Raw genomic sequence first — 11,109 nt, 5'->3', positions numbered from 1 at the left:
ACCAAGCATGTACTATACCACTAATCTACAGCCTTTCCATAGTCCCATGGAGCACCTGTGTCCCCTGTAGCAATCAGCTACACGTTCTGCGTTGGAGCTTTGATTAAGATTATAGGACTGCTGACTGGCTAGTTTGTTAACATTAGCAAAGAACAATTTTTAAAACAGCAACAACAACCACAACAGCAAAAGTTATTTATATGGCGCTTCAGAAAATTATGTACTGTACATGCTTTAAAAAGAGACAGGTTGCACTTGCAAACTTACAGCAATTTAAAGATGCTGCTTATAATGAAAACATTGCAACATAATAAGGAGAATGCAGGGTATAAAACTCTAAGAAAGGTGGCAACTCAAGACAGACAGTTGAACCCTAGACCATGGGTAGGAAAACTAAGGCCCCGGGGCCAGATCTGGCCCAATCGCTTTCAAAATCCGGCCCGCGGGTGGTCCGGGAATCAGTGTGATTTTACATGAGTAGAATGTATGCTTTTGTTTAAAAAGCATGTCTCAGTTATTTGTGGGGCATAGGAATTTGTTCTTTTTTCCTTCAAAATATAGTCTGGCCCCCCACAAGGTCTGAGGGACAGTGGACCGGCCCCCTGCTGAAAAAGTTTTCTGACCCCTGGTCTAGACCAGTGTTTCCCAACCTTTTTTGGGCAAAGGCACACTTGTTTCATGAAAAAAATCTCGAGGCACACCACCATTAGAAAATGTTTAAAAAATTGACTCTGTGCCTATATTGACTACCGTATTTTTCGCCCTATAGGACGCACCGGCCCATAGGACGCACCTAGATTTTGGGGGGGAAATAAAGGGAAAAAAATTATTTTTCCCCCCCCCAGACGCGGGGCTGGGGCGGGAGAAGCCCGAGCTTCCCCCGACCCCAGCCCCCAGAATGGGAGCCAGAGTGGCTCCCGGAGCTTGCGGGACTGGGGGTGGGGGAAGCCCGAGCTTCCCCCGCCCCCAGCCCACAGAAAGGGTCCGAGAGCAATGGCGAAGGTGAGCGCACCTTCGCCATCACTCCCAGAGCTTGCGGGGCTGGAGGTGGGGGAAGCCAGAGCTTCCCCCACCCCCAGCCCCCAGAAAGGGTCCGAGAGCGATGGCGAAGGTGAGCGCACCTTTGCCATTGCTCCCGGAGCTTGCAGGAGCTGGGGGTGGTGGAAGCCCGAGCTTCCCCCGCCCCCAGCCGCCAGAGCAGGTCAGAGAGCGATGGCGAAGGTGTGCGCACCTTCGCCATCGCTCTGGGACCTTGCGCGGGCTGGGGGCGGGGGAAGCCGGAGCTTCTCCCATCCCCAGCCCCCAGAGCGGGTCGGAGAGCGATGGCGAAGGTGCGCGCACCTTCCGCATCGCTCTGGGACCTTGCGCGGGCTGGGGGCGGGGGAAGCCGGAGCTTCTCCCGTCCCCAGCCCCCAGAGCGGGTCGGAGAGCGATGGCGAAGGTGCGCGCACCTTCCGCATCGCTCTGGGACCTTGCGCGGGCTGGGGGCGGGGGAAGCCGGAGCTTCTCCCGTCCCCAGCCCGCAGAGCAGGTCGGAGAGCGATGGCGAAGGTGCGCGCACCTTCCGCATCGCTCTGGGACCTTGCGCGGGCTGGGGGCGGGGGAAGCCGGAGCTTCTCCCATCCCCAGCCCCCCGAACGGGTCGGAGAGCAATGGCGAAGGTGCTCGCAGCTTTGGCATCGCTCTGGGAGCTTGCGTGGCTGGGGGGATAGCTTCCTTAAGCCTGGAGAGCAAGAGGGGTCGGTGCGCACCGACCCCTCTCGCTCTCCAGGCTTCAGCGAAAGCCTGCATTCGCGGCGATGGGATGTGGGAGGGAGCTCGCTCGCCGCCCCGCGTGTGCTCGCCGCCGCAGCCCCGCCTCTCGCCACCCGACTCGCCCGCCTCCCTCCCACGGCACACTAGGCAACGTCTCACGGCACACTAGTGTGCCGCGGAACACCGGTTGGGAAACACTGGTCTAGACTGTAACAGCAAAACAACTCTAATGAGTCTAGGGCCCAGCCAGCCCAGCCACTAGACAGGGTGAGGCCACTGCCTCAGGCAGAAGAAGCTCTCCAGGTACTGATTTCACAGCCTTCTGGGGTGAGATCTCACCCAAAATCAGAGGCAGCTTGCCCAAAAATGGCACCAATGGCAGCAGCACTTTTCCGCCAGTGGTGAATGTGACAGAGTGGGAGGCAGCAGTGGCAGCAGCAGCAGGTATGGTGGTGGTGGTGGCAGCGGTGGCGGCAGGGTAGCACTTTCCCTTTTGCCTCAGGCAGAAAAATGGAATGTTCCACCTCTGGTCTAGGGGGGTTCTGTAGCATATTGCAGTAATGGAAAACTTAGAAATTATATGACAGCACCATTCCATATGTTTTGCCAATACTCATTCAATAGTTCACACCCTTTAAGTAATTTGTATTCTCATAAATGCACCTTCCACCTATTCAGCATGAGATCCAACCCACATAACAAAGCCTAAACACCTACACAGAACTCCTTTTATTTTTAGATGGTTATTCATGCAACTACAGACCTTCAAAATCCTGCAATTCAAAGAGCACGGTTCTCTGTAGCATTCAGTCTCTGCCTACTGCATGTCTCAGAAAGCACCTTTTTATACATTTTGTTTCCTCACTCTCCACGCCCTATATTCTTGATATTCTGAGGCAATACCTGAAAAGAAAAGGAAGTTATAAGACAGAAATGTTGTGATGAAACATGGTATGAAGTAACAGCCAAAAGAGACATTGATATCCCTCTCTGTCAGTTACGCAACTGGTCCAGGAAGAGACCTTTGATCCCACACAGGTATGTCCATTTCTACCACAACAATATTTACAAATAAATTGAGATTAATCTGTTTGCATCCATGACCTGAAATTGTTCCATGAGAGAGCGTTATTCAAATATATTCTAGCGTTATCTCGTCCAGGGCTCTTCGGCTTTTTCACACTCAGGAGCACACAATATTAACTACAGCTTGAAACACGGAACCCATTTTTAATTTGTTAATCGTATTTGTTCATCTTAATTTAATTTGCTAATTTGTTAATCTTCCCTGCCTAGAAGAGAGAATTTTGATTCATGCAGCTTGTATTGCAGAGCAGAGCAAAGAGGCTGAACGTTCCATCTTCCATAAAGCTGTTAAGGGTACAAGACACTGATCCTCCTTCACATCTGCTTCTGAAAATAAGTGACACATAGAAATGTGGAGAAGTGCTCTCTTTTGCTCTCTCTCTTTCACACATACACAAACACTGGCAAAGCTCAGACTTTCAACATAAGTTGTTAAAAGATAACAAGATCTTCAATACCTGATCGAGTATGAAATAATCCTACTGCTTTGCAAGGAATCTCTACCTCTTCTCAAACTTTACCTCACAAAGCACCTTGTTTGACACAGTGTAGGATCTGCAGGAACCCAATACAATAATGACAAGCAGCTGGTACTCAAAAAGCAAATAAAGCAGCTGATGAATAGCAAGATAACCGATTTCTCCTCCTCTTGAGCCCCAGAAGCACAGCTTTGTAAAAGTTGCATTAGCCCTGGACTGGCCTGGTACACAGACCAAGTGAGACACCTCTTCTGGAGCGCATACAATGAAATTCTTAGGGTTGAGTTTAAAAAAAAAAGGTAAGGTAAGGTAAAGTTTTGAGAATGTTCATTTTGAGCTCCTTCTGAGTTTCAACCTTCCCCTGGAGAAATTCTTCAAACTGGCACAAATACACACACATACCTCCAAATTTCACCATCCATGAATTTTGGGTGCAACTGTGAATCCAGTGTTACCACTGAGAAACATTATTTTAAAAGCACTAAAGCCTTGGCCCCTATTCCTTACAGTCCTCCTTTATCATATCATAGCCTCCTTCATAGCCAGTCCCCCTCATAGATTCCCTCTAAAATAGATTTGCTTAAACCTTCAGTGAACACCCCAAACAGGTAGTGTTTTATGGCAGTGATTCTGACTTCAACATAAGTCTTGCTAAAAGAAAAGGAGTGCAACCGCCTAAAGTCCTTGGTTAGTGGCTGGAACCATTGCCTTCAGCCTTGCCTCTACAGCCAGAAGGGCAACTGTTGTAGCAGACTTCTTTCAGGATAGAAAGGCAGAGCAAGCTTCTAGAAGCTTAAGGTCCTTTAGACCAGTGTTAAGTCAGGTCAATCTTCTGCATCCTGAGAAGTAAAGGATGCAATCCCTCAGGCATCCTTGTTCCTCTGGCTAATGACTTTGGCTAGATTGTCTTTCCTTTTCCCACACCACCCACAGGGCAACAGACAACTTGTGATGTCCTTGACCTTGTAACGATCTTATCACTTGTTCATTGTTCCATCCAAATATCCTGTATGCTGCACAACATACAGTTTCCCACCTTGAAAGTTTGCCTCAGAAGCGAAAAACAAACATGCTGTTAATTCTCCTGCCTGTAGTAAAATGAGCTCAATTGTAACCCAAATATTAGCTCTTAATATTACCTTGTTAGCAGTAATCATTTGAAATAATTGTAGGCGATTGAACAGCTTTTATTGGAGTATTATGTCTGAGTAAACTACTAAGTTCATATCAGACAAAGGGTCTTTCATGGGATCTGTGAGGGATCCTATGAAGGATTCATGGAGGACAAGTCTATCAATAGCTACTAGCCATGATGAAGGCCATACTCTGCCTTTCCCCCTTGCTCCCTACTCACCCCCTTTAGGTGACCCTGGGAGGCTCAGAAGAACCCCGATAATAAGGGGAGGGGCCAGAGGGGAGAACGATTCACCAGTAAAGCTGAAATGCTTGCCCTGACAGAACACTGCTTAATGCAATATTGATTTCCATTATACAGCAGCTGGATAATTGAAATATTACTGTTTTTCATCACTGAAATTTTAAAATCTAATTGACACAACAAGAATTTCCACAAAAATCTTTCCATTGGAAAGTAAATCTGCTCTTCATGGCCAGAACAAATGATAACTAAGATCAGGGCCAGCCCACCCACGAGGCAGACTGAAGCAGCTGCCTCAGGCAGTGGAAATGAAAGAGGCAGTGCCCCTGTGGGGAAATCAATCCCTCCCCACCACCTCCACCACCAGTGAAGAAGCATTGCCAGCAGCAGCACCAGTTTCCAGCAAGATCTCATGAGATCTTCTCCACTGCCGGGACACTGTGGGAGTACCACCTCTACTGGTGGGAGTACCACCTCAGGTAAGGGTTGTGACATGGTGCCACAGCATGGCAGCATGTTCCTGTTTCCCCTCAGATGGTGAAATAGGACATGCTCCCCCTGGCTTAGATGTATTAAAATCACGCTTGCTTTTCCATTTGTTTCTGCCATCTCAAATGGGAAAGATTTGTGTTAATGGATCAGTGTCAAGAATCCTACTCTTTATATTGATACGTAGGTTCAAGACTGTGGGTGGCTACAGGCTGCCCCCAAGGTATTCCAGCCACAAGTATAATGGCAGCCAGCTCATTCACAGATCAGGTTCCATGTGGATTTACATTGCAATAACTAAAAGTCACCCTGTCATGGGAAACAGGCCTTGTATGTGTCCCAAAGTTCAAGCCTCAAGGCTGCAGTGATATTTCTCATAAGATGCCTGGAGGACAGAGCAACTTCCTATCTTCATTTAGTTTCACTTACTGTAAACCACCATGTGCCTTCTTGTATTCAGTCTTCGATTCTTGAGCTCTGGAAAGTGATATGCACCCAATATTTACTATCTTGCGTGAGTTGTGAAACACAAAAGAGAAATCACCTTCCCCATAGATCCTATGCAAAACACTACTGATGGAGGACAACTTATGGAAGCAGAGTATAATTATAAGCTGAGTAGCTCAGTGGGAGACCACATGAGCTGATGCAGAAGATCTCAGTAGCAGCCAGTATACCAGAGTACATTGAACAAGAGTGTACTTAATAGACAACAGATCTTATTCTGCCAAAGCTGGATAGTGAAGCCATTTCTCCCTATTCAACCAGTTGGACTAGGCACTAGCAAACACTCTATGATGGGTTGTGTGGGTGGGAAGACACACTGAAACTCGATCTTAAATAGAGAAAGGCACGGCAGAATAAGGCCTGCATCTGAACAATGCTGGAGGAGATCACAAATTTGAGTAAGTAGAGCTAAAGGTGTCTGCCAGCAAGCAGCAAAGAGGCAATAAAAGGTACCCCTGCCCTTACAGGCCAGTCTTGACAGACTCTAGGGTTGTGCGCCCATCTCACTCAAGAGGCCGGGGACCAGCGCTGTCCGGAGACACTTCCAGGTCACGTGGCCAGCGTGACATCACTACTCTGGCGAGCCAGAGCCGCACACGGAAACGCCGTTTACCTTCCCGCTAGTAAGCGGTCCCTATTTATCTACTTGCACCCGGGAGTGCTTTCGAACTGCTAGGTTGGCAGGCGCTGGGACCGAACAACGGGAGTGCACCCTGCCGCAGGGATTCGAACCACTGACCTTTCGATCGGCAAGCCCTAGGCGCTGAGGCTTTTACCCACAGCGCCACCCGCGTCCCTAAAGAGGCAATTAATGTTCTCATATTGTGGTTGTCTTACATAAGCTGTTGCTGCTTTATCTTTGACTTTTCACAATCCCAGGCATCTCTACTTGAAAAAGCATCAGCTAGTGTGTGATGGGGAAAACCTCTCCCTGAGACTCTAAAGAGCTACAGCCAATACTGGGCTGTGGCAAGAAAACGGACCTAAAATAAGGCAATTTCCTATGGTTCTAGTTGTTATTCTAAGGTTTGCTCTATCAAAATAGGATGCAAGTCACTACTTTAAAGCAGCAAATTGTTTCTAAACTGCCTTAGAAAATCAGTGACTCGCATCCTGTTTTGATGCATAGTGTTAATAATGGTTCTTATTATTGTGTACTGGCTTTGAAATGATTGTGTACTGGAACCCCATGTCTGTTTCACAATTTTATTTAGGAGAAGAGGAGACTTCCACAGTAAGCCTGATCTTTGTTGTTTGTTTGGGGTAGTGTTCATATTATGGGTAGTCACAGCATTTGCAGCTGTCTTTGAAGACCAGGCCAGCTGCACAATTAAATTGAAAAGTCCGGTTTCCCGCACAAATGTAGAATTTTGACTTGTCTTTGGGGTCTGCATGGATGCCATCAACTTTCCCAACACAAAAAGTTTCATCTCCTGAATCCCCTGGCGTCGTGACGACAGGATCAACTGTGGGCGTAACTGAAGGATCAACCGTAGGTGTACTTGGAGGATCAACCAGAGGGCAGTCTGGCACAATGGGATCTGAAACAAAATTGAACAGCTAGCGTTAACAGTTGTGATATTCTCATTTATACACACAGAGACACCTTTCTCTTTTCCCTGTTCTCCTCATCTCCCTTATTCCCACTGCATGTGCAAGGTGGATGCAACTGAGGGAGAAGACTACAGAGTCTTTCCGTTCCCTACCAAAGTCCATTCCCCAAGTCAAGGAAATGATAGCTCTCTCTCTCAGATGTCAGATATTCTCTCCAGCTGGTCAAACTGTAGGCTAAGAACCAGTAATGGGCCTCAGCACCACAGCCCATTTGCTGGATGTACCATAGGCTTTTGGTTGGACCAACAGCAACCGTCCCCAACATGTGCAGTGCAGAGGGGTGTGCAGGGACGTGGACTTATAAAAAATATTGGGGGGGCCCGGGAAAGCTCATGAATAATAAATAAGCTCATGAATATGCAAATAAAGTGGCGCCGCCTCCTCGTGAGCGAATAGGGGAGAGCGTGCTGCGCCTATTAATCAGCTCCAAAGGAAATTGGGTGGAGCTTTTGCTCGGGAGGGAGGGCAGGAGGCATGCAGCCCGCCCCTCCCTGTGCATTTTGGGCTGGGGGAGGGGCGGTGATGGCGCTCTGCTGGAGGGGCGCCGGAGATTATTGGGGGGGCGGAGCCCCCCCAAACGAATTTTTGAGGGGGCCCAGGCCCCCTCAAGCCCCATGGAGTCGGCGCCTATGGGGGTGTGTGTGTGCAGGAGCTGGTTAGAGAACAAGGCTTTAACATGCTAAGATGGAGACGGGGGAAGGAAGAGAGTACAATAAAGGAAACGGGCAGAGTGGCTAGCCAAGTCTGAGGGAAGGAAAAGAGAAAATGGGGATGCAAAAGGGACAGATGGGCTGTGGGAGAAGAAAAGAAGGAACCATTTCTGAAGAGGAATTAGATATCAACAGAATATGATGTCAGTAATTGCCAACTGATTATGCCAAACTCTGGCTCCATCCTCCACCATTTGTGACTGGCTCTGCCTCGGCACCATAATTTTGTGAATGCACATTTACAATGCATGTGGCCATGGTTCCCAGCCTTCTTGAGTGAGCTAGAAATTTTGAGAACCCCTGGTGTAGGTGAAAGAGAAGGCTTCTCAAGCACCAAACCAGCCAAGTAATAATACAGAGGAACTTCTGCTCCAACACAGTCGCTTAGGTTGTCATTATTGTAACTATTGGGAAAGGCCAGCAAGAGGGACACCAACAATTCAGGCTTGCTCAGAATATGTCATGCACTTTTCGTTCCCATCTCAATACTAGAGAAGATGAAAAAGTTGCACTCCATCACACTCTCTTACCAGTTGTTTCAAGCAATCGCTTCAGCTCAGTTATTAAAGGATTTATTCCCTGATTACATTCAGTACCATGGAAGTCATCCAAGTCTATGGCCCAAACCATGGCGCCTCCAAACTTATGCTCTTTCAGATATTTGACCTACAATTTTAAGAAATGTAAAAATTGACTATATATTCTGATTTGCCATCAAATGTAAATAGATGCAATGAAATCACCCAAAAAAGGTAGACAGAAATAGATGATATAACAGTTAGTATATCATTACCCTCCATAGAATTAATTCATTAAAAAGAACTGTCTTTGACCCACCCATTAGGCCTTCCAGGGTTTAGGGGCTTCTAAATTTAGAAAAGATAAGATTAAGGGTGAGGATAGAGAAATCATTCTGTATCAATTGTGCATGTGTTCATTCAAGTTTATTCCATCCCATTTCCGCATTAATCTGTGATATATCTGCATACATCAAGTCCGTATGAACATTTGTATCTAAATATGTATTTTATCATAAAATATGGATTTTGAAACTTAAACTCATTTCTATCTTAAAATGCTTTTTTTTTCATGCATCCAAGTATGTTATTTGAGCCAAGAAGTTTATCACAACATTTGGAGAAGTGTGGAATCTGAAGGATAATTGTGTTCTGGTTTGGCTATTAGTCCAGGCAGTACAAAGTACAAATTGGTTTGGTTCATTTAAAGCATGGAGCAGACAAAAATCTCCTCCAACTATCATACAATGGTACAAATGTTTAGCTTAACTGCTCTCCCTGCAGCTAATTTAACAACAGGGAGACATGTTAGACGTTTATAAAATTGTATGGCAAGAAAAAAAGAGGGTAACGTTCAATCATTCTCCCTTCAGTAACAAGTGTAATCATGTATGTCTCAACAGCAGAAATAAATATTTTAGAGGTAGAATTAGTAAATAAAGTTTTAAAACAAACAAAAAGACTTACTTTGTGTCTATAACTACAAATGTCATCATATGTAACCCATACATTCCCCTTGTAGGCATATGGGACTTTTTGATCCTCCAGCCATCGTACTTCAGCATCCTTTAGGAAAGCGCACACCTATCAAAAACAGGAAATTAATGAGATTATCCAGACTTGCCTTGAAACAAATAAGCTATTGCTTTTTTGCTTTGAATCAAAGGCCATCTAGTCTAAGCTCCTGCTGATACAGGAAATCCAATACTTTAACATCCCTGATAGGTCCACATAACTGAACAATGCCTGGCTGAAAATTAGGCAGCTTGATTTAAACTCACTGAGGACTTGACATGTACAGTCATACCTTGGATCTCAAACGCCTTGGCTCCTAGACAAATCGGCTCCCAAACAATCAAAACCCAGAAGTGAGTGTTCCAGTTTTTGAACGTTCTTTTGGAAGCCAACCATCTGATGGGGCTTCCACAGCTTCTGATTAGCTGCAGGAGCTTCCTGCAGCTAATCAGAAGCCATGCTTTGGTTTCCAAACATTTTGGAAGTCGAACGGACTTCTGGAATGGTTTCTGTTCGACTTCCAAGGCACGACTGTAATGCAAAAACGATGGTGGGCAAGTAAGTTTGTCTTTCAACTCTTCTGGCATCTCATGAAAGGACAAAGGAGGTTTGTGGACCTTTTCCCCCCAATGCAAATATGAACTGCATCACAGTAACTATTCTCAGTAACAGCAACAAACCTCAACCTTTTATATGTGTAATTATGAAATTCATTATTACAAAGCGTCATGTTCTCAGGTTTCATACCTCAAAGTAAGCCCAATATCCAGCCTCCTCTGTATACGGCCCTGGGGGACCAGCACCAGAGACTGAAGCACAGAGACCTGTGCTGCCACTATTACTGAGTGTGAAAGAACGCCCATAGGTGGGGAATCCCATAAGGAGTTTCTCAGCCGGGGCCCCTTGGTCCCTCCAATACTCCATTGCATACGCCTGCCAAAACACAAAGAGGTGCATCTTTTACAATATATTTTAATCTTACTAGATAGATAAGAAAGGGGCTTCAAGGGATCTTTACTCACGCAGTTGAAATAGTCGACGTCACACCAGTCAGAACCTGAGTACAGGGGGCTGTTGCATCCAGTGGTACTATCCCAGTCACCGTGGAAGTCATACGTCATCACACTGATGAAATCCATGAGTCTGATGCAAATCAGTAATCATCCGTTAGGAAGCGGTGGCTCACCAAACACCGAATTCAACCACCGTGTCATTGCGGTTTGCTCTTGTGGGGAAATGAGCTAAAATGCCACCAGTCAAATGGAGCATCATTTTGCACTTACTGAACCTGACTCCCATATACATAGACTTCCCTTTGCCCTTGTAAGATATGGAAAATATGCAAGTTCAGGCCTATGGATCAGAAGTCCAACCTAGCTGACAGAAGGTGCTCTGATTCAATGGGAGAGGTGTGTGTTACTTGACTGGAAGGGGTTTGTGAATTCCCTCTTTCCCCTCACACAGCCTACTATGTTGTTCCAAAAGATCTACCAACCCATTTGAGCAGATTTGAGGGAAGTGCAGAGAGAAGAGAAAATCAGGAAAAATTGTCTTCCTCG

The 11,109-nt window shown here is 46.3% G+C and overlaps 1 protein-coding gene across 1 annotated transcript in view; it reads right to left on the bottom strand.

Moving 5' to 3' along the window:
• Positions 1 to 6,887: 6,887 nt before the first annotated feature.
• The window catches only part of LOC114599268 (putative chitinase 10), a 30,009-nt gene continuing 25,787 nt past the window's right edge, over positions 6,888 to 11,109 (bottom strand). The window contains exons 18-22 of the mRNA XM_077928123.1: positions 10,573 to 10,693; positions 10,298 to 10,483; positions 9,503 to 9,619; positions 8,549 to 8,684; positions 6,888 to 7,220 (exon numbers count right to left, since the gene is read on the bottom strand). Coding sequence (XP_077784249.1) covers positions 6,970 to 7,220; positions 8,549 to 8,684; positions 9,503 to 9,619; positions 10,298 to 10,483; positions 10,573 to 10,693 — 811 coding nt within the window. The 3' untranslated portion in view covers positions 6,888 to 6,969. The remainder of the gene's footprint in view (positions 7,221 to 8,548; positions 8,685 to 9,502; positions 9,620 to 10,297; positions 10,484 to 10,572; positions 10,694 to 11,109) is intronic.

This window comes from Podarcis muralis, chromosome 5 (genome assembly GCF_964188315.1).
Source record: "Podarcis muralis chromosome 5, rPodMur119.hap1.1, whole genome shotgun sequence".
Taxonomy (NCBI): Eukaryota; Metazoa; Chordata; class Lepidosauria; order Squamata; family Lacertidae; genus Podarcis; species Podarcis muralis.
The sequence above is the reverse complement of the archived record's forward strand: the minus strand, read 5'-3'. Positions and strand labels throughout refer to the sequence as shown.